General features: G+C 39.7%; 2 protein-coding genes and 2 long non-coding RNA genes across 35 annotated transcripts in view; 1 reads left to right on the top strand and 3 right to left on the bottom strand.

Annotated features, from left to right (window-relative positions):
• LOC135090493 (major facilitator superfamily domain-containing protein 10-like) overlaps positions 1 to 3,743 on the bottom strand; it is a 7,067-nt gene extending 3,324 nt beyond the window's left edge. The window contains exons 1-3 of one of the 10 annotated variants that reach the window (XR_010261946.1): positions 3,496 to 3,732; positions 775 to 855; positions 472 to 549 (exon numbers count right to left, since the gene is read on the bottom strand). The gene's annotated coding sequence lies outside the window, so the exon portion shown is untranslated. Of the gene's footprint in view, positions 1 to 421; positions 641 to 774; positions 856 to 3,495 lie in introns of those variants that run through there. The other 9 variants (XM_063987295.1, XM_063987294.1, XM_063987293.1 and 6 more) reach the window with 9 other exon arrangements.
• LOC135090496 (ribosomal protein S6 kinase alpha-5-like) lies at positions 2,977 to 20,117 on the top strand. 23 transcript variants are annotated; one of them, XR_010261960.1, is made up of 8 exons: positions 11,959 to 12,116; positions 14,726 to 14,800; positions 15,044 to 15,156; positions 15,849 to 15,972; positions 16,556 to 16,763; positions 17,263 to 17,424; positions 17,577 to 17,664; positions 19,697 to 20,117. XR_010261960.1 is itself a non-coding variant. In XM_063987311.1 (7 exons), exons 4-6 carry the CDS (start codon positions 15,853 to 15,855, stop codon positions 17,277 to 17,279), a joined length of 345 nt encoding a protein of 114 aa, XP_063843381.1. In that variant the 5' UTR covers positions 11,959 to 12,116; positions 14,726 to 14,800; positions 15,044 to 15,121; positions 15,849 to 15,852; the 3' UTR covers positions 17,280 to 17,424; positions 17,536 to 17,628. The 23 variants fall into 23 exon arrangements, 10 of the variants coding, with proteins under 10 accessions (XP_063843381.1, XP_063843380.1, XP_063843383.1 ...); XR_010261959.1 differs by having other exon boundaries at positions 18,506 to 20,117; XR_010261958.1 differs by having other exon boundaries at positions 18,454 to 20,117.
• LOC135090519 (uncharacterized) lies at positions 8,679 to 11,784 on the bottom strand. The gene is made up of 4 exons (XR_010262029.1): positions 11,004 to 11,784; positions 10,413 to 10,925; positions 9,891 to 10,066; positions 8,679 to 9,117 (listed from the first exon to the last, which is right to left on the bottom strand). It is a non-coding gene; the product is annotated as an uncharacterized LOC135090519 (long non-coding RNA).
• Positions 20,109 to 23,724, bottom strand: LOC135090515 (uncharacterized). The gene is made up of 3 exons (XR_010262023.1): positions 22,526 to 23,724; positions 22,004 to 22,179; positions 20,109 to 21,230 (listed from the first exon to the last, which is right to left on the bottom strand). It is a non-coding gene; the product is annotated as an uncharacterized LOC135090515 (long non-coding RNA).

Here is a 23,724-nt window from a genome sequence, read left to right as displayed (position 1 = left end):
CAGTCTTGGGGAGGAGGAAGCACCAGACAGAAGTTAGGGTAGGCTTCTTTGGGTTAGGCTTGGTTTGGTTAGGGACAGATGAGGAGTGTGAAGCTCAACCACGTTAGGTTAAATTTGAGGTAATATTTTAGTCATTTTCTCTCTCACCACCAAAATTTTCCCACTGTAAAAACTTTCTTAATATTTTTTTCTGAAGGTTACAAAACAAAGCACACGTTTTTTCATCACAGACCCGTAAACACCACCCCTTTCTTCCTTCACACACACACACACACACACACATTCCCTCACAGAAACTTTTAAACACGTAGATATAATATAGCATTTTCTTCTTTACACACACACACACACACACACACACACACACACACACACACACACACACACACACAGACAGACAGCACTATATTCCTCTCACAACATGTAACCTTCTTACGTATCACAAACTTCCAAACTTCATTATCCTCTCACTTCCTCCTCCTGTGCTTTATTCCACTGCTTCCGTGGCGTGGGAGAGTGAGGGAGAGCGAGAGAGAGTTTTATCACCAGCTGGAAGGAAAGTACCGCTTTGTTTACATCTAAGAAGACGCGGATGTCACTTCTGTCAACAGGGTTACTAATACTGAGAGAGAGAGAGAGAGAGAGAGAGAGAGAGAGAGAGAGAGAGAGAGAGAGAGAGAGAGAGAGATTGTCATATAACCATTTTATACTCAAGATAATAAAAGACAGCAAGCGTTTAATTATTAATTTTCCAACTTTCTTCGCTTGTCTAACCTTTCTTCCACACTGCTGGTGGTGGTGGTGGTGGTGGTGGTGGTCTTCCTGCTTCTCTATTTCGTCCCTCTACATTTGTATCTGAAAAAAAAGATTGTATTACTGAATCAACACCAATGAACGCTTAACCTTACCTAACCTAAAGTGTACCTCTGTTTTTACCCTCTACCCATCACTACAACCTCCAGTACCCTCCCCTGCTAGGACTCCAACACCACAACACCTCGTACAGACCCAGACATCGCCCCCACATGCATCTAGAAGCTTCATACATCACAACACACGCTATAACACCCCTGACACGCTTCTACTATCACAGTCCCCCCTAAAACACTCCAGAACCTTTTATTTTACCTCCAGCACACCACTTCTACCCTCAAAGACCCAGTACTTATCTGCAACATGCCTTTAACATAACCAAAACACCTCAAAAGCAACTCCAACCACACTAAAACACCTTAAAACACCTTAAACACTCCTAAACGCACAAAAAACACCCTAAACACATCGAAAGTGCACCAAAATATCCCCAAACACACTTAAAATACTCCAAAACTCACCCAATTGACTTTAAACGCATCGAAAACACACCGTACCTACCCAAAACACACTCAAACTCATCCATAACATCCTAAAACACACTTAAAACATCCCAAAACACTGAAAACGGCCCAAAACACACTTAAAACACCCCAAAACACCCACACTGACCTAAAATACCCACAAACGCACCCAAAATTCCCCGGTATCCACACAAAACACACCCAAACTCGTCCATAACATCCTAAAATACACTTGACACATCACAAAACATTGAAAACAGTCCAAAACACACTTAAAGCACTCCTAAACAAGCCTAAGACACCCCAAAACACACCAGGAACGCTAAATATTGACTCAAACATCACCAAATCCCTAAAACACACACTTCAACACCCTTTCAACACCTCCAGACACACTGCAACACTCCCTAAACACCTCCAGACACACTCCAACACCTCTTAAACACACCAAATACACTGGAAGCACTGTCAGGGAAGACAAATACTACCAAGACAGACAGGGCAGCAGGGAAAATTAAGCTAAATATTGTTTTCTTATCATTTTTCTGTTTTACCACCTCCTCTATTCCTTCTCCCTTCCTCTTCCTCCTCTATTTCTCTTATTTTCTTACTCATTCTACTCTTATCTACACGTCTGAGTTTAGAAACACGTGGAAACACCAGGAAAACACTGCAAAATACGATCATTATTACCGAGGAGACAGCTTCCTTTATTTTCTTATGTTCTTATGTTCTCAATACAACAAGGAAGAGAATGAAAAATAAATAAAAAAGCAAGAATAATGATGATAACAACAACAATAAAAGGAGGTCAGTTTTTTTTTTTTTTATGGGATACTTATGTGAATTGAAATACGCCTAAATGTTTACGTTCGTGAGAGAAAACGGAGGTCAGTTTTTTTTTTATTTTTATGGGATACTTATGTGAATTGAAATACGCCTAAATGTTTACGTTCTTGAGAGAAAACGGAGGTCAGTTTTTTATTTTTATGGGATACTTATGTGAATTGAAATACGCTCAGTTATTTGTACATCACTGCTTCACAGACATCTCCAGCACGTGTTCCCTTTGAGTAGCACCAAACCCACCAACACCCACACATTGGTAAGCCTTCTAAGCACATACTAGTTTACATTGGCGCAGATATATTAAAAAGATTAATCACAAAAGACTAATTAAAAACATATATTCAGTACATGCAGGTGGGCTCTCCTTGACACACAGAGAAAGGCTGGTAATTCTCTGTTGATCATTAGCTACAGTATGGAAGCCTCTGTTATACTTCGATATCTCTGTGAAGTATTGTTGTTTTTTAACGTCAAATGGTAAATATTTAATAACGATAAGGTAAGATATAACAGTATTAAGCCAAGCCTTTAATTCACACAAGCTTTTCAATGATTGCACATTACGCCACACAAGGGACGAGACATTGCAGTGTAAGCCACGACCAGTTTGAATTTGGCGCTTCAATCAGTAAACGTCTACATACTTTGACAATTACAGTGATAATGGCCTGAGATTTATTTTTACACGCTTATAATTCTTTATATTTAATTTTCTATTAGTTTAGTATAATATAAAAGAAGTTGGTGGTTGTTATTGAAAGGTAAAAGTGTGTTGTGGATAGGTTTGTGTCCGTACTGTGCAGAGCAGGCCAAGGGAGGACAACACAGCACCAGACGTGACACAGAAAGGCACTGTGTTCAAAGGGTGCCATAAACTGTGGCTTTATTTAATGTATTTTGCCAGAACAAGACAGTGACAGGGCCGTGGGTGCCTGCGTGTGCTGGTGCAAGCTTGGTGCCTTCCGGGAGGTGCCTACAGGGAGGTGCCTACAGGGCCACCAAGGCTAATATTGGTAAGAAACCCGCCCACCCCTTGTCCAGCCAGCTAATTTGCACAGTCTGATGTAACAGGCGGTGACTGTGATAGTGTTGTTACCTGTCACCCACAACAACAACAACAACAACAACAACAACACAGGGCTGTCAGGTTTATTGTTAAGCCTGGTATTTCATGTTTTTGCACCTCGTTAGCAATATATTGATGTGACGCAGCATTCCACGGTGCCACAAGCGCTCCAAGCCTCCACCACAAAACTCTTACTAATTAACCATGACAGGAATTAGAAAAACGTAAAAAAAATCCACTTGCCTTATGTTATCAGCTGAGGTGGAGGCAGCCTTCCCCATTTATCCGCCAATATCTGCTTTATTTGTCACTTATTGTAAGCCTAACACGTCACTAAGTGGAGCCACATGACAAGGCTTTCATATCCGCTAGCTAGATATATCCGCCATTACCTCATTTAGTTACGATGGAAGAATAACAGGCAAAATAGCGGCCGTCCTCTCCACTGGCAAGGGCCGCCATGATGCCTGGCTACCTGTTTGAATCTGTGGGTTCCAATATTTTTTGGGTATTTTTCTTAACTTCTTTATTTTGGTAGTATAGCATGTTTTTATGGTTTAGAAAAATAATTATTTGCTTTAGAAGTGTTTTCGCTGCTTGTGTTGACTTGTGTCCAATTTTGTGTTGATTGACGAAAATGTGGGGTGTTTTTTTGACGCTATTTTGACAAACTTGGTTTTTTATTTCACGCTCTAATTACGTCTTTTGTATTTCTAAAAATTGCTTATGATTTTTAAATTGTTTTTTGGTTCCTGTTGAGAGGAATAAGTGGGTTTTAAAAATGGTTTATGGTCCTGTTAAAAGTTGTGATTATAACACTTTTTGTGTTATTGTGTCTCTATTTGAGCTTGTAACTAACTTTTTAATGCCTGAAAAAATAGTTTGTATGTTTTAAAGTGTTTTATCTTGTTGTTGAGTCAAAATAGGTGGACTTTCCAGTGGTTTTTAATCGTAATTAGGTTCCAACACTTGTTTTTTACACAATTTCGGTTTTATTTGTTTATTCTTGTTCCAGGTAACTTTTGATGGTGTAAGATGATAGTTCAGATTTTTTAAAAATTTTTACGTTCCTAAAAATTCAAATGCTGTGGAGTTTTCAATGATTTAAATGGTGCCGAATATTTCAACACTTTTTCCATATTTCATTTGGATATTTTTTAAATACTACTCAAGCTGGAGCTGTTATAATATTGTGGATATTTTTTAAAGTATTTGTCAAGTCAGAATATATAAGGCATTCCAGCCTAGCTCCATTTTTTCGAGGGGTCAATTTCGAAATGAAATCCGTTACGGTACGTAAATTAGCCGTGACGTCACATCCGCCATGATGAACCCGGGCCCTTGATCGGCTCCGCTGTCTCCTCGGTAATAATTATCGTATTTTGCAGTGTTTTCCTGGTGTTTCCACGTGTTTCTAAACTCAGACGTGTAGATAAGAGTAGAATGAGTAAGAAAATAAGAGAAATAGAGGAGGAAGAGGAAGGGAGAAGGAATAGAGGAGGTGGTAAAACAGAAAAATGATAAGAAAACAATATTTAGCTTAATTTTCCCTGCTGCCCTGTCTGTCTTGGTAGTATTGTCTTCCCTGACAGTGCTTCCAGTGTATTTGGTGTGTTTAAGAGGTGTTGGAGTGTGTCTGGAGGTGTTTAGGGAGTGTTGCAGTGTGTCTGGAGGTGTTGAAAGGGTGTTGAAGTGTGTGTTTTAGGGATTTGGTGATGTTTGAGTCAATATTTAGCGTTCCTGGTGTGTTTTGGGGTGTCTTAGGCTTGTTTAGGAGTGCTTTAAGTGTGTTTTGGACTGTTTTCAATGTTTTGTGATGTTTCAAGTGTATTTTAGGATGTTATGGACGAGTTTGGGTGTGTTTTGTGTGGATACCGGGGAATTTTGGGTGCGTTTGTGGGTATTTTAGGTCAGTGTGGGTGTTTTGGGGTGTTTTAAGTGTGTTTTGGGCCGTTTTCAGTGTTTTGGGATGTTTTAAGTGTGTTTTAGGATGTTATGGATGAGTTTGAGTGTGTTTTGGGTAGGTACGGTGTGTTTTCGATGCGTTTAAAGTCAATTGGGTGAGTTTTGGAGTATTTTAAGTGTGTTTGGGGATATTTTGGTGCACTTTCGATGTGTTTAGGGTGTTTTTTGTGCGTTTAGGAGTGTTTAAGGTGTTTTAGTATGATTGGAGTTGGTTTTGAGGTGTTTTGGTTATGTTAAAGGCATGTTGCAGATAAGTACTGGGTCTTTGAGGGTAGAAGTGGTGTGCTGGAGGTAAAATAAAAGGTTCTGGAGTGTTTTAGGGGGGACTGTGATAGTAGAAGCGTGTCAGGGGTGTTATAGCGTGTGTTGTGATGTATGAAGCTTCTAGATGCATGTGGGGGCGATGTCTGGGTCTGTACGAGGTGTTGTGGTGTTGGAGTCCTAGCAGGGGAGGGTACTGGAGGTTGTAGTGATGGGTAGAGGGTAAAAACAGAGGTACACTTTAGGTTAGGTAAGGTTAAGCGTTCATTGGTGTTGATTCAGTAATACAATCTTTTTTTTCAGATACAAATGTAGAGGGACGAAATAGAGAAGCAGGAAGACCACCACCACCACCACCACCACCACCACCACCAGCAGTGTGGAAGAAAGGTTAGACAAGCGAAGAAAGTTGGAAAATTAATAATTAAACGCTTGCTGTCTTTTATTATCTTGAGTATAAAATGGTTATATGACAATCTCTCTCAGATTCAGATTCTTTATTCCACGAAAGTGGTTATTAAGTACATTATATTTCACATAGCTTTACATAAATATGGAGGTCATAAAACTAAACTGTAGATTGAAATATCTTAGTATACTACTAAATGATTAAATTGCAGAATGTTGTCATCAAAAAATATTAAGAGTATAAAATAATCATGGTAACTAAAATAGTATTTCTACACTAAAGTGCAATGTCTACCTCTAAGTAAAATAAAATACATGAATGTCCTTAAAATTATGTTTAAATGATAATAAGACCATAAAATGCTGGATAAAATATGGGTGTAAAGCTTCATCACTGTGCGTTTTCTAACATATGTCTAAAATATTTATGTAATATTTGCAGATTGGAAATGTTTCCTGAGGTTAGTCTTAAAACTGTTTAGATTTTGAGACAGGGTGATGGTGGATGGGAGTTGGTTCCACAACTTAGGACCCAACACAGTGAGGTCCCTGGCACCGCTGTCTGTTCTGGTCCGGGGAACATGCAAGTTGTTTCTTTGTCTAGTTTTACTGTTTGTCACATCATTTACAGTATTAAAAGATAAAAAGGATAGAAAGCCATCAGGATAACATCTTCGCAAATGTCAAACATATGTTTCTCCTTAACCCTGAGCCATTTAAGTTCTTTAAGGAAAGGTGATGCACGGTCATATTTCCTGCCACCTCCCACTGCTACTTTAGCTGCAAAGTTTTGAAGTTTTTGGGCCTTACACAGAAGAGTTTCGTTTGTTGATCCCCACACTTGAATGCAGTAATATATTGTGCTTAATGCAAGTGATTGAGTAACAAGAATTCGTGTGGGTTTATCAAAACATTTACTAATTCGATTTATATACATTAATATGCCTGTCACCTTCTTCTGTAACTCATTTAAATGAACATCAAACAACATATATTTATCAAAATACACTCCTAAATTCTTAACATGATAACTTGAAAGTATGTTCTCTCCATCAAAATGTATGGTAGTGTCAGGAGGAATCTTAGCTAGGAGTTGGCGATTGCCTAGGAAAATACATTGCGTTTTACTTGGATTTAAAAGTAGGCCATTACTCAGAAAATAGCGTTTACATTGTCTTAGAGTTGTTTCAGCATCATTAATGAGTTGATGGATGTTGTTAACTGTGCCTTCGTGTAATATTTGAGTATCATCCGCGTGTTGCACTATGAAACCATTAACGTGCTCTGACAGATCATTTACATAAATGCCGAACAATAGCGGGCCAAGAATTGAGCCTTGTGGGACTCCATAGTTCACTTTCTGGTCTTTAGATATTGCCCCATTCAAGCGGACAGACATGGTTCTGTTGGTCAAATAATTATCTAGACCTTTCCTTGTTGCTTGTTCAACTGCATGATGTCTTTAACACACACTTCTCTACCCCATCCAAGTACTACCATCCAAGTAGCTTTCCTCACCTATCACTACTTTCAACTTCACTCACTCTTTCTTTTGGAGATGTCATTGATATTAAATCGTTTTGACACAAAATGATTTAAGTAACAATTAGTTTAAGATCATATTATTTTCTTTTCCTTGCATTTAATCATTGTATGCCTGTATCTAATTCATGTTGGTTTCACAGGCACACACCTACATTGTGATGGAGCTCCTTGGAGGTGGAGAGCTGGCTGCTTCAGAGGATCAGGAAACACGAGAGGTTCACAGAGGCTCGCCTCGGGCTTCGGTCGTCGTGAGGAACCTGGTGTCAGCAGTTCACTACGTGCACAGGAAAGGCATCAGTGTTCACGGAGACCTAAAGCCAGACAGGGGTGAAGAGTTAGGAGAGGGAGAAGAAATATGTTGGGAATTAATGGAATGGGAGGGAATAAAAATAGAAAAGTGGTTGGTGTTGAGGATAGACAGAAAAGAAAAGAAAGGAAAGGTGAAAAAAAGGAAGTTTTTTTGCATTGATTTTCCATCTGCTTATTTTAAAGAATTTATTGCATGGAATATTATTGATCTCCATCATTTGTATGGCCTTTATAATAAAAAGTATGAATTTATTCCATTCAGATATTATCCTTCTCCGAGGCCATTCTAATCTAATTATCTTTTCACGGAATCTCTTGTTCAAGGATTCTTCTGAAGATTCAGTTATTAAGATTGTGGATTTTGGGTTTGCACATTTGATGCCTGACAAGGAAAAGGATGGCAGCACGAAGACACCGTGCTTCACTGTTCACTATGCAGCGCCTCTGTTACATCCTGTTATTCACAGGTACAGGTTATAAAGTGGGTGTTGTTGTGCCCTGCAACCAGAGATGTGGCCATTTCCTGTATGTGTTCCACCATGGCATTCACCAGCAGTACCACACCATAGAGTGTTGTTTCTTCCTTACACAGACCACCTAAACAACATTCACAAGCTTAAACATTAGCAGTGAGTGCTTCTTTCTGTTTAAGTCCTGTTTGTTACTCCTCAAAACCTTCAAACAGTGCCAAAAGCCTCATATCTTCATGGTACCGCTTGAACATTCATGCACTGGTTGAGTATCTTGTGTGTAATTTTGTGATGAAAGGTTTTTAATGCAGGGACAGTTGTTTATAGGGATTTTTACATTATTTTTAGTGTACAACCATCCAAAAGGCATTTAGCTCAGTGTTAGTGCAACAACCACACAGTACTGAATGTAGGGTTTCCTGTTTCATTAGAGATTTCTCTGCAGTGGTGTTTTCAATACAAGGAGTGTTTTCTATAGTTATTTTCTTTATTTTGAGGGCTTGCTATATCCTGCACAACTCTAAAAATACATCAAATTAACCTCCCACCAAAGCACAATACAGACACTTCCATTGGCTGTAACATTACTGCTAATACTGCAACATTCTTCCTGAGGGGAACCACACACATTAACAATAACACATGTTACAAAAAACTACACCAAACATATTAAGCTCAACATTTTTGTATAATAATTTTTATAAACATGAATGACCAAAAATGGTTCTAGGATAAAAGAGGAAAAAAATGACAGAACACTACAGCATAACAATACAAATGGCAGGTGTGTCTCTTTTCTCTTATTCCTTATTTGCAAGGATTAAAGCTGTTATCTTAGAGATCACAAGAAGTGGGACGGTACAGTTCGCTAAGCTGCCGGTACACGTAGGATGGTGCGGTACCTCGACTGAAATAAAAGAGATTTAAATGGTCAGCAGCCATTATTTAAAGCTAAGTGAGTAGATGTGCAAGATAAACAGGGTACAGTAAAATCCCTCTTGTCCGGCATCAACGGGACCGCCGACGTGCCGGACACTTGAATAGAAGTGAAATTATGTCCACGATGACCACCCTACACTCACGCATCTTACCACAACAATGACGATCAGCTGATCTGATCAGCTGCTTAAGTGTAAGCACAACACACTTCCTTTTTTCTACAACTTTAGGCGTGATGAAGGCGTCGGGCGATAAACAGTGCACACGTGGGACTGAGTCACTGAGTAAACACAGTGCAGTGGGCTGCGGGTGGCGCGAAGCAGTGCGCTGTGGTGGCAAGGGGACGGAGTATGCCTCGCGTGGGAATTTTAATTGATTTTGTGAGCACACGTTGATTTTTTATTGATTTTAAGGCTCGGGGAAAAATGTGCCGGATACTTGAAGCTGCCGGATAATGGAATGCCGGATGAGAGGGATTTTACTGTATAATAAATTGAGTAAGTTGTTTATCTCACTCATAAGTAAAACATAAAGGCCTTTCATTTGATGCATTTAGGATCAGAAGTTTTACTGGGAGATGAAGTACAGTGCTAAATAACAGTTTGTGCATAAAGCTGACAAATACTGATGTCTCCTGAGGTCAGCCCAGGCCCAACAAGGAAAGCAAATAAAAAAATGAAATGAACCCCCAACATCACACCTTGAAAGGACCACACAGTCATATGAACAACACAAACTCACTTGTTAGTTATCAAACTGGTGACATTTTCTGGAGGAACGTAATCTAGCTGAGTCAGCGCAGTATTTACAGACGGCCAAAACTTTGTTCCCTCTGGGATAATAGAAGTGGTGGTTTGGTGGCTTATTTCATCACAGCCCATCAAGCTAAATTTGTATGTGGGAGTGCACACATACAGCTGAAAATGAAGATTTGTGACAATAAGCAAAATGCACAATTCATGCCATGATTTTCAATATTATATAGGTACTGATCTGATAGTATCTAGCTCCACATGAGACAACAACAGGTTGAGGTTTGAGAAAGGACCATCCAACACTCAACACGAGGAATGTATATCCACCTACATGAAATAAACATGTGGAAAAGGAATGTATCAAAAACTGGAATCAAGAATTTCTGTGAGAATAAAATGGTATGTACTTTTGTGATACCTTCCCTGTTCAATTTGCAACAGTAAATATGTTTCAAATACTGCCCCACTGAAAGAGGTATCAGGATAATGACTAACAAATAAAACTTACTGGAACAGAATAAAACTTTGGTGGTGAGGCAAGAGAGGCTGCACCAACAAAGGTCTCAATGCCTCCGTTGGTCACCACCGTCTCGGTGCCAACGATGACCTTTGATGACCTTGTTGACACGTGACATGATGGGGAACACTGCAGAGTCTTGAATTAATGTTGTCTCAATTCCAGCAGTACATAAAGCTTTTGCCACTGGGTGACCCTGCACAAGTAAAAGATGTATTGAGAACATAAGAACGTAATAAAATAAAGGAAGCTGCAAGAAGCCATCACCCCTACATGTGGCAGTCCCTGTGTTATGTATTGTGCACATCAGACACGATGACGTGAAAGAGACGCATAAAACACCTTACATCATATTTAGGGGCACGTTCGGCAACAATAACGTGGAATTTCCTTTGTGTGGCTGCCTTGGTCAGGAAGGCCAAGACCAGTGGACACATTGCACACGTCACAATGACCTCATCATTGTGAATCTTGCTTACACCTTGGGCAGCTATCAATTCTTGGCTGAAATAAAAGGAATCAATATAATACTGGTAACAAACAACGTCAATGTACCAAATGTCAGTGTAATCTTTACTCTACCTTTGTTCAACCTCAGCTTTCTGTTCACCAATGGCCTCAAGTACTCTGTCCTGCAGCTCTGGAATAACCTCCGTGCATTTTGGGAGATCTCCACATGCAGGGTGAGTCTACTAGCATGGACTGTGAGAGGCTTGGGTACTCCACACCTTGCTTCTCTCCACGTGGTGTGTTGTGTTCGTCAATTACTATCTGCGTGAAGAAGAAAAATAACTTAAATAAATAAATGAGATACACACACACACACACACACACACACACACACACGAGGGCAGACAGGCAAAATACGTAGAGAGAGAGAGAGAGAGAGAGAGAGAGAGAGAGAGAGAGAGAGAGAGAGAGAGAGAGAGAGAGAGAGAGAGAGAGAGAGAGAGAGAGAGAGAGGCTGTACTTATTTTTTAAGCAATTATATCTTTCCATACCACACACACACACACACACACACACGCACACGAACGTTTCCCTAAGGGCTCTCCTTGACACACAGAGAAAGGCTGGTAATTCTCTGTTGATCATTAGCTACAGTATGGAAGCCTCTGTTATACTTGGATATCTCTGTGGAGTATTGTTGTTTTTTAACGTCAAATGGTAAATACTTAATAATGATAAGCTGAGATATAACACAGTATTAAGCCAAGCCTTCAATTCACACAAGCTTTTCAATGATTTCACATTACGCCACACAAGGGACGAGACATTGCAGTGCAAGACCCGCCAGGACCAGTTTGAATTTGGCGCTTCAATCAGTAACATCTAGATACTTTGACAATTACAGTTATAATGGCCTGAGATTTATTTTTACACGCTTATAATTCTTTATATTTAATTTTCTATTAGTTTAGTATAATATAAAAGAAGTTGGTGCTTGTTATTGAAAGCTAAAAGTGTCTTGTGGATAGGTTGGCTTGCGTACTGTGCGGAGCAGGCTGGGACGGACGACACAACCAGACGTCAGACACAAGGCACTAGGTTAAAAGGGTGCCATAAACTGGTGCTTTATTTAACGTATTTTCGCAGAACAAGACAGTGACAGGGGCCGTGGTGGGTGCCTGCGTGTGCTGGTGCAAGCTTGGTGCCTGCCGGGAGGTGCCTGCAGTGCCACAAGGGATAATATTGGTAAGAAACCGGCCCACCACTTGTCCAGCCAGCTAATTTGCACAGTGTGATGTAACAGGCGGTAACTGTGATAGTGTTGTTACGTGTCACCCACAACAACAACAACACAGGGCTGTCAGGTCAGTGGTTAACCTTACTGTTTATTGTTGAGCCTCGTATTTCATGTTTTTGCACCTGGTTAGGAATATATTGACGTGACCCAGCATTCCACGGTGCCACAAGCGCTCCAAGCCTCCACCACAAAACTCTTACTAATTAACCATGACAGGAATTATAAAAACGTCAAAAAAATACACTTATCTAATGTTATCAGCTGAGGTGGAGGCAGCCTTCCCCATTTGTCCGCCAATATCTGCTTCATTTCTCACTTATTGTAAGCCTAACACGTCACTAAGTGGAGCCACATAACTAGGCTTTCATATCCGCTAGCTAGATATATCTGCCATTGCCTCATTTAGTTACGATGGAAGAATAACAGGCAAAATAGCGGCCGTTCTCTCCACTGACAAGGGCCGCCATGATGCCTGGCTACCTCTGCCAACCTGCTTCAACCTGTGGGTTCCAATATTTTTTAATTTTTTTCTTAACTTCTTTATTCTGCTGGTATAGCATGTTTTTTATGGTTTATAAAAATAATTATTTGCTTTAGAAGTATTTTCGTGGCTTGTGTTGAGTTGTGTTCAATTTTGTGTTGCTTGCCGAAAATGCGGGGTGTTTTTTTAGCAGTATTTTGACAAACTTGATTTTTTATTTCACGTTCTAACTACGTCTTTTGTATTTCTAAAAATTGCTTATGATTTTTAAATTGTTTTTTGGTTCCTGTTGAGAGAAATAAGTGGACTTTAAAAATGGTTTATGGTCCTGTTAAAAGTTGTTATTACAACACTTTTTGTGTTATTGTCTCTCTATTTGAGCTTGTAACTAACTTTTCATTGCTTGAAAAAATTGTTTGTATGTTTTAAAGTGTTTTATCTTGTTGTTGAGTCAAAATAGGTGGACTTTTCAGTGGTTTTTAATCGTATTTAGGTTCAACACTTGGTTTTTACACAATTTCGGTTTTATTTGTTTACTTCTTGTTCCAGGTCACTTTTGATTGTGTAAGATGATAGTTCAGATTTTTTAAAAATTTTTACGTTCCTAAAAATTCAAATGTTGTGGACTTTTCAATGATTTAAATGGTGCCGAATATTTCAACACTTTTTCCATATTTCATTTGGATATTTTTTAAATACTACTCAGGCTAAAGCTGTTTTAATATTGTGAATATTATTTTAAGTATTTGTCAAGTCAGAATATATAAGGCATTCCAGCCTAGCTCCATTTTTTCGAGGGGTCAATTTCGAAATGAAATCCGTTACGGTACGTAAAATTGCCGTGACGTCACGGCCGCCATCATGGACCAGGGACCTTGATCGGCTCCGCTGTCTCCTCGGTAATAATTATCGTACTTTGCAGTGTTTTCCTGGTGTTTCCACGTGTTTCTAAACTCAGACGTGTAGATAAGAGTAGAATGAGTAAGAAAATAAGAGAAATAGAGGAGGAAGAGGAAGGGAGAAGGAATAGAGGAGGTGGTAAAACAGAAAAATGATAAGAAAACAATATTTAGCTTAATTTTCCCTGCTGCCCTGTCTGTCTTGGTAGTATTTGTCTTCCCTGACAGTGCTTCCAGTGTATTTGGTGTGTTTAAGAGGTGTTGGAGTGTGTCTGGAGGTGTTTAGGGAGTGTTGCAGTGTGTCTGGAGGTGTTGAAAGGGTGTTGAAGTGTGTGTTTTAGGGATTTGGTGATGTTTGAGTCAATATTTAGCGTTCCTGGTGTGTTTTGGGGTGTCTTAGGCTTGTTTAGGAGTGCTTTAAGTGTGTTTGGGACTGTTTTCAATGTTTTTTGATGTTTCAAGTGTATTTTAGGATGTTATGGACGAGTTTGGGTGTGTTTTGTGTGGATACCGGGGAATTTTGGGTGCGTTTGTGGGTATTTTAGGTCAGTCTGTGTGTTTTGGGGTGTTTTAAGTGTGTTTTGTGCCGTTTTCAGTGTTTTGGGATGTTTTAAGTGTGTTTTAGAATGTTATGGATGAGTTTGAGTGTGTTTTGGGTAGGTACGGTGTGTTTTCGATGCGTTTAAAGTCAATTTGGTGAGTTTTGGAGTATTTTAAGTGTGTTTGGGGATATTTTGGTGCACTTTCGATGTGTTTAGGGTGTTTTTTGTGCGTTTAGGAGTGTTTAAGGTGTTTTAAGGTGTTTTAGTGTGGTTGGAGTTGCTTTTGAGGTGTTTTGGTTATGTTAAAGGCATGTTGCAGATAAGTACTGGGTCTTTGAGGGTAGAAGTGGTGTGCTGGAGGTAAAATAAAAGGTTCTGGAGTGTTTTAGGGGGGACTGTGATAGTAGAAGCGTGTCAGGGGTGTTATAGCGTGTGTTGTGATGTATGAAGCTTCTAGATGCATGTGGGGGCGATGTCTGGGTCTGTACGAGGTGTTGTGGTGTTGGAGTCCTAGCAGGGGAGGGTACTGGAGGTTGTAGTGATGGGTAGAGGGTAAAAACAGAGGTACACTTTAGGTTAGGTAAGGTTAAGCGTTCATTGGTGTTGATTCAGTAATACAATCTTTTTTTTTTCAGATACAAATGTAGAGGGACGAAATAGAGAAGCAGGAAGACCACCACCACCACCACCACCAGCAGTGTGGAAGAAAGGTTAGACAAGCGAAGAAAGTTGGAAAATTAATAATTAAACGCTTGCTGTCTTTTATTATCTTGAGTATAAAATGGTTATATGACAATCTCTCTCTCTCTCTCTCTCTCTCTCTCTCTCTCTCTCTCTCTCTCTCTCTCTCTCTCTCTCTCTCTCTCTCTCTCTCTCTCAGTATTAGTAACCCTGTTGACAGAAGTGACATCCGCGTCTTCTTAGATGTAAACAAAGCGGTACTTTCCTTCCAGCTGGTGATAAAACTCTCTCTCGCTCTCCCTCACTCTCCCACGCCACGGAAGCAGTGGAATAAAGCACAGGAGGAGGAAGTGAGAGGATAATGAAGTTTGGAAGTTTGTGATACGTAAGAAGGTTACATGTTGTGAGAGGAATATAGTGCTGTCTGTCTGTGTGTGTGTGTGTGTGTGTGTGTGTGTGTGTGTGTGTGTGTGTGTGTGTGTGTGTGTAAAGAAGAAAATGCTATATTATATCTACGTGTTTAAAAGTTTCTGTGAGGGAATGTGTGTGTGTGTGTGTGTGTGTGTGTGTGTGTGTGTGTGTGTGTGTGTGTGTGTGTGTGTGTGTGTGAAGGAAGAAAGGGGTGGTGTTTACGGGTCTGTGATGGAAAAACGTGTGCTTTGTTTTGTAACCTTCAGAAAAAAATATTAAGAAAGTTTTTACAGTGGGAAAATTTTGGTGGTGAGAGAGAAAATGACTAAAATATTACCTCAAATTTAACCTAACGTGGTTGAGCTTCTCACTCCTCAGCTGCCACTAAGCAAACCAAGCCTAACCCAAAGAAGCCTACCCTAACTTCTGTCTGGTGCTTCCTCCTCCCCAAGACTGGCTATCTCGTTTCTTAATCCCAAGCTGGCCTAACCAAACTTTATCTAACGTAACCTAAGCAATTCTAACCTAGCCAAACCTTACCTAAGCAAGCCTAACCTAGCCAAGCCTTACCTAACCTAACCTAACCTAGCCTAGCCTAGCCTAACCTAACCTAATCTACATCCTCTTCCCACGGCCCCACTTAACCAAACCTAACGTAACTTTCAGAGCAATGGCAACCCTCCGATCCGGCAAGCAAGTTGGCGGCAGCGATGGCGGTGGCGGCGGCAGTGGTGGTGAGGTGGACAGCAGGGACAGAGGGGCACTACAGGCTGCGGACATCAAGGAGAAGGTGAGCAGTGTGTTGTGTTGGTGTGTGTTGCTAAGTTGAGATGCAATATTTGTCACTCAACACTCATGGAACACTGCCTCCATGCACAAGTGTGTCGGGAAAATGATTTAAAGTCGTAAAAATGTTCTTGTTTTACTTTATTTATTTATTTATTTATTTTGTTTTATTTTTTGTATATATAGGAGGGACACTGGTCAAAGGCAACAAAATACTATAAGAAAAAAATACTGAGAGAAAATAAAAGATAAAAAAGACCTCACTTAACCTAACCTAACCTAACCTAACATATGCTAACTTAACCTAACCTAACTTAACTTAACTTAACCTAACTTAACCTAACCTAACTTCTTTTAACCTAACCTAACTTAACCTAACCTAACTTAACCTAACCTAACTTAACCTAACCTAACTTAACCTAACCTAACATATGCTAACTTAACCTAACCTAACCCAACCCAACCTAACCTAACTTAACCTAACCTAACCTAACATATGCTAACTTACCCTTACCTAACATATGCTAACCTAACCTAACTTAACCTAACCTAACCTCACATAACCTAACCGAACCTAACACCCGCAGAGGAACGCACGGACAAGCAAGGTGGTATTCGGCAGTCTGATCCTGGACCTGCTCGGCTTCACGGTGGTGCTGGCTCTGTTTCCTGCTCTCCTCGACTATTATTCCAAGCACGACTCCAGCGGCTTGTATTCCTCTCTGCTCTCCTGTGTCACGTATTACCAGCACATCATCGGCGTCCCTGCGAGGTTCCACTCTGTCTTGTTTGGTGGTATGTGGGTTTGTTGTGTTTTGTATTGGTTTATATATTTTCAGTTTGTTTTTATTATTATTTTTTTTTCAATTTTTTTTTATCCTATTATCTATTTATTTATTTTTGTTTGTTTGTTTGTTTGTTTGTTTGTAGGGTGTACCATGTATTTTTTAAGGTTTGTATTGAGGCTGCTCACTCATACAGTACAAATTTAGCTGCAACATGGGTGATCTGAACTAAGCTGGTCATCCTCTCTCTATACCTGTTCTTTTATTCACTTTCCTTCATCCTTTGCTTACCAGTCTGTAAATGAGAAACAGGAATGGAGGTAGAAATACCATCCTTTCATATTTTCCTTTGAAAGATTACCTTGAAGTCATGTTGTCTTTAGTAGTAGTGGTTGTGACCTAATGACCAAGTGGGTTATACTGATGTAACTTTTAGATACATTTAGAAAGAAAAAAAAATTGATGTGGTTTGGTTGTAATAAGTGGTAATTCCTTTTTTTTCCTGACAGAAATTGAATTGGGATGACCTTGCTCAAAAGAAAGTACCTGCTCCCTTTGTACCAAGAATCAGTACTGAGTTAGATGTTAGTAATTTTTCTGAAGAGTTCACTGCAATGATACCACAGGATTCTCCAGCAATCGTTCCTCCAGATGTTGAGAAAATGTTCAATGTAAGTACCCAAATAAGACTTAATTGTATATGTATATGTATGAATGTATGTATGTATTTATATGAGTGTGTGTACTCTTCCAAAGATAGTATTGTTACATTATTATTTCAGGGCTACTCCTACGTTGCTCCATCAATTCTCTTCACTGACAGTGTCATCAGCGACAGCAGCAGCCTTTTCAAGATGTCACCAGACAGAAGACCTTCCACAACCAACCTATTATTGGCTTGTAGCTTTAAGGTTAGTACCCACTTTCTATTCTGCTGTTGCTGATTTACTTGCTAATTTTAATTCTTCACTATTAACTCTTTGACTGCTGCTGCTGCTGTTTGCTACATCTTTCCTTAACCACTAATCACTTTGAGACATTTTTACTTGTTCTACAGCCATCTCTAATCTTTAAACTGGGTACAAATTGCAAAATCCATTCTTTTTAATCCCCTTCTTTCACGTAGATGATTATTATAAAGATTTCATGCATTACTTCTGGTGCTGTAAATTGGTTTGTATCAGTGAAAGCATTAAAACATACTTGAATTTTTGGTGAATTGTCTCAGCATGATTTTGACAGTAAAGGTAAATAAATTGTCATAGTAGTAGCAGTAGTAATAATATAAGTATGCATGGCTGATGTCTTCCCCTGTGAGGGATAGATTCAGATTCAGATTCAGATTCTTTATTCCACGAAAGTGGTTATTAAGTACATTATATTTCACATAGCTTTACATAAATATGGAGGTCATAAAACTAAACTGTAGATTGAAATATCTTAGTATACTACTAAATGATTAAATTGCAGAATGTTGTCATCAAAAAATATTAAGAGTATAAAATAATCATGGTAACTAAAATAGTATTTCTACACTAAAGTGCAATGTCTACCTCTAAGTAAAATAAAATACATGAATGTCCTTAAAATTATGTTTAAATGATAATAAGACCATAAAATGCTGGATAAAATATGGGTGTAAAGCTTCATCACTGTGCGTTTTCTAACATATGTCTAAAATATTTATGTAATATTTGCAGATTGGAAATGTTTCCTGAGGTTAGTCTTAAAACTGTTTAGATTTTGAGACAGGGTGATGGTGGATGGGAGTTGGTTCCACAACTTAGGACCCAACACAGTGAGGTCCCTGGCACCGCTGTCTGTTCTGGTCCGGGGAACATGCAAGTTGTTTCTTTGTCTAGTTTTACTGTTTGTCACATCATTTACAGTATTAAAAGATAAAAAGGATAGAAAGCCATCAGGATAACATCTTCGCAAATGTCAAACATATGTTTCTCCTTAACCCTGACCCATTTAAGTTCTTTAAGGAAAGGTGATGCACGGTCATATTTCCTGCCACCTCCCACTGCTACTTTAGCTGCAAAGTTTTGAAGTTTTTGGGCCTTACACAGAAGAGTTTCGTTTGTTGATCCCCACACTTGAATGCAGTAATATATTGTGCTTAATGCAAGTGATTGAGTAACAAGAATTCGTGTGGGTTTATCAAAACATTTACTAATTCGATTTATATACATTAATATGCCTGTCACCTTCTTCTGTAACTCATTTAAATGAACATCAAACAACATATATTTATCAAAATACACTCCTAAATTCTTAACATGATAACTTGAAAGTATGTTCTCTCCATCAAAATGTATGGTAGTGTCAGGAGGAATCTTAGCTAGGAGTTGGCGATTGCCTAGGAAAATACATTGCGTTTTACTTGGATTTAAAAGTAGGCCATTACTCAGAAAATAGCGTTTACATTGTCTTAGAGTTGTTTCAGCATCATTAATGAGTTGATGGATGTTGTTAAATGTGCCTTCGTGTAATATTTGAGTATCATCCGCGTATTGCACTATGAAACCATTAACGTGCTCTGACAGATCATTTACATAAATGCCGAACAATAGCGGGCCAAGAATTGAGCCTTGTGGGACTCCATAGTTCACTTTCTGGTCTTTAGATATTGCCCCATTCAAGCGGACAGACATGGTTCTGTTGGTCAAATAATTATCTAGACCTTTCCTTGTTGCTTGTTCAACTGCATGATGTCTTTAACACACACTTCTCTACCCCATCCAAGTACTACCATCCAAGTAGCTTTCCTCACCTATCACTACTTTCAACTTCACTCACTCTTTCTTTTGGAGATGTCATTGATATTAAATCGTTTTGACACAAAATGATTTAAGTAACAATTAGTTTAAGATCATATTATTTTCTTTTCCTTGCATTTAATCATTGTATGCCTGTATCTAATTCATGTTGGTTTCACAGGCACACACCTACATTGTGATGGAGCTCCTTGGAGGTGGAGAGCTGGCTGCTTCAGAGGATCAGGAAACACGAGAGGTTCACAGAGGCTCGCCTCGGGCTTCGGTCGTCGTGAGGAACCTGGTGTCAGCAGTTCACTACGTGCACAGGAAAGGCATCAGTGTTCACGGAGACCTAAAGCCAGACAGGGGTGAAGAGTTAGGAGAGGGAGAAGAAATATGTTGGGAATTAATGGAATGGGAGGGAATAAAAATAGAAAAGTGGTTGGTGTTGAGGATAGACAGAAAAGAAAAGAAAGGAAAGGTGAAAAAAAGGAAGTTTTTTTGCATTGATTTTCCATCTGCTTATTTTAAAGAATTTATTGCATGGAATATTATTGATCTCCATCATTTGTATGGCCTTTATAATAAAAAGTATGAATTTATTCCATTCAGATATTATCCTTCTCCGAGGCCATTCTAATCTAATTATCTTTTCACGGAATCTCTTGTTCAAGGATTCTTCTGAAGATTCAGTTATTAAGATTGTGGATTTTGGGTTTGCACATTTGATGCCTGACAAGGAAAAGGATGGCAGCACGAAGACACCGTGCTTCACTGTTCACTATGCAGCGCCTCTGTTACATCCTGTTATTCACAGGTACAGGTTATAAAGTGGGTGTTGTTGTGCCCTGCAACCAGAGATGTGGCCATTTCCTGTATGTGTTCCACCATGGCATTCACCAGCAGTACCACACCATAGAGTGTTGTTTCTTCCTTACTCAGACCACCTAAACAACATTCACAAGCTTAAACATTAGCAGTGAGTGCTTCTTTCTGTTTAAGTCCTGTTTGTTACTCCTCAAAACCTTCAAACAGTGCCAAAAGCCTCATATCTTCATGGTACCGCTTGAACATTCATGCACTGGTTGAGTATCTTGTGTGTAATTTTGTGATGAAAGGTTTTTAATGCAGGGACAGTTGTTTATAGGGATTTTTACATTATTTTTAGTGTACAACCATCCAAAAGGCATTTAGCTCAGTGTTAGTGCAACAACCACACAGTACTGAATGCAGGGTTTCCTGTTTCTCTGCAGTGGTGTTTTCAATACAAGGAGTGTTTTCTATAGTTATTTTCTTTATTTTGAGGGCTTGCTATATCCTGCACAATTCTAAAAATACATCAAATTAACCTCCCACCAAAGCACAATACAGACACTTCTATTGGCTGTAACATTACTGCTAATACTGCAACATTCTTCCTGAGGGGAACCACACACATTAACAATAACACATGTTACAAAAAACTACACCAAACATATTAAGCTCAACATTTTTGTATAATAATTTTTATAAACATGAATGACCAAAAATGGTTCTAGGATAAAAGAGGAAAAAAATGACAGAACACTACAGCATAACAGTACAAATGGCAGGTGTGTCTCTTTTCTCTTATTCCTTATTTGCAAGGATTAAAGCTGTTACCTTAGAGATCACAAGAAGTGGGACGGTACAGTTCGCTAAGCTGCCGGTACACGTAGGATGGTGCAGTACCTCGACTGAAATAAAAGAGATTTAAATGGTCAGCAGCCATTATTTAAAGCTAAGTGAGTAGATGTGCAAGATAAACAGGGTACAGTAAAATCCCTCTTGTCCGGCATCAACGGGACCGCCGACGTGCCGGACACTTGAATAGAAGTGAAATTATGTCCACGATGACCACCCTACACTCACGCATCTTACCACAACAATGATGATCAGCTGATCTGATCAGCTGCTTAAGTGTAAGCACAACACACTTCCTTTTTTCTACAACTTTAGGCGTGATGAAGGCGTCGGGCGATAAACAGTGCACACGCGGGACTGAGTCACTGAGTAAACACAGTGCAGTGGGCTGCGGGTGGCGCGAAGCAGTGCGCTGTGGTGGCAAGGGGACGGAGTATGCCTCGCGTGGGAATTTTAATTGATTTTGTGAGCACACGTTGATTTTTTATTGATTTTAAGGCTCGGGGAAAAATGTGCCGGATACTTGAAGCTGCCGGATACTGGAATGCCGGATGAGAGGGATTTTACTGTATAATAAATTGAGTAAGTTGTTTATCTCACTCATAAGTAAAACATAAAGGCCTTTCATTTGATGCATTTAGGATCAGAAGTTTTACTGGGGGATGAAGTACAGTGCTAAATAACAGTTTGTGCATAAAGCTGACAAATACTGATGTCTCCTGAGGTCAGCCCAGGCCCAACAAGGAAAGCAAATGAAAAAATGAAATGAACCCCCAACATCACACCTTGAAAGGACCACACAGTCATATGAACAACACAAACTCACTTGTTAGTTATCAAACTGGTGACATTTTCTGGAGGAACGTAATCTAGCTGAGTCAGCGCAGTATTTACAGACGGCCAAAACTTTGTTCCCTCTGGGATAATAGAAGTGGTGGTTTGGTGGCTTATTTCTTCACAGCCCATCAAGCTAAATTTGTATGTGGGAGTGCACACATACAGCTGAAAATGAAGATTTGTGACAATAAGCAAAATGCACAATTCATGCCATGATTTTCAATATTATATAGGTACTGATCTGATAGTATCTAGCTCCACATGAGACAACAACAGGTTGAGGTTTGAGAAAGGACCATCCAACACTCAACACGAGGAATGTATATCCACCTACATGAAATAAACATGTGGAAAAGGAATGTATCAAAAACTGGAATCAAGAATTTCTGTGAGAATAAAATGGTATGTACTTTTGTGATACCTTCCCTGTTCAATTTGCAACAGTAAATATGTTTCAAATACTGCCCCACTGAAAGAGGTATCAGGATAATGACTAACAAATAAAACTTACTGGAACAGAATAAAACTTTGGTGGTGAGGCAAGAGAGGCTGCACCAACAAAGGTCTCAATGCCTCCGTTGGTCACCACCGTCTCGGTGCCAACGATGACCTTTGATGACCTTGTTGACACGTGACATGATGGGGAACACTGCAGAGTCTTGAATTAATGTTGTCTCAATTCCAGCAGTACATAAAGCTTTTGCCACTGGGTGACCCTGCACAAGTAAAAGATGTATTGAGAACATAAGAACGTAATAAAATAAAGGAAGCTGCAAGAAGCCATCACCCCTACATGTGGCAGTCCCTGTGTTATGTATTGTGCACATCAGACACGATGACGTGAAAGAGACGCATAAAACACCTTACATCATATTTAGGGGCACGTTCGGCAACAATAACGTGGAATTTCCTTTGTGTGGCTGCCTTGGTCAGGAAGGCCAAGACCAGTGGACACATTGCACACGTCACAATGACCTCATCATTGTGAATCTTGCTTACACCTTGGGCAGCTATCAATTCTTGGCTGAAATAAAAGGAATCAATATAATACTGGTAACAAACAACGTCAATGTCCCAAATGTCAGTGTAATCTTTACTCTACCTTTGTTCAACCTCAGCTTTCTGTTCACCAATGGCCTCAAGTACTCTGTCCTGCAGCTCTGGAATAACCTCCGTGCATTTTGGGAGATCTCCACATGCAGGGTGAGTCTACTAGCATGGACTGTGAGAGGCTTGGGTACTCCACACCTTGCTTCTCTCCACGTGGTGTGTTGTGTTCGTCAATTACTATCTGCGTGAAGAAGAAAAATAACTTAAATAAATAAATGAGATACACACACACACACACACACACACACACACACACACACACACACACACACACACACGAGGGCAGACAGGCAAAATAGAGAGAGAGAGAGAGAGAGAGAGAGAGAGAGAGAGAGAGAGAGAGAGAGAGAGAGAGAGAGAGAGAGAGAGAGAGAGAGAGAGAGAGAGAGAGAGAGAGAGAGAGAGAGAGAGAGAGAGAGAGAGAGAGAGAGAGAGAGAGAGAGAGAGAGAGAGAGAGAGAGAGAGAGAGAGAGAGAGAGAGAGAGAGAGAGAGAGAGGCTGTACTTAAGCAATTATATCTTTCCATACCACACACACACACACACACACGCACACGAACGTTTCCCTAAGGGCTCTCCTTGACACACAGAGAAAGGCTGG

Source organism: Scylla paramamosain, chromosome 35, assembly GCF_035594125.1.
Source record: "Scylla paramamosain isolate STU-SP2022 chromosome 35, ASM3559412v1, whole genome shotgun sequence".
Classification (NCBI taxonomy): Eukaryota; Metazoa; Arthropoda; class Malacostraca; order Decapoda; family Portunidae; genus Scylla; species Scylla paramamosain.
This window is presented reverse-complemented; position numbering and strand designations above follow the sequence as displayed.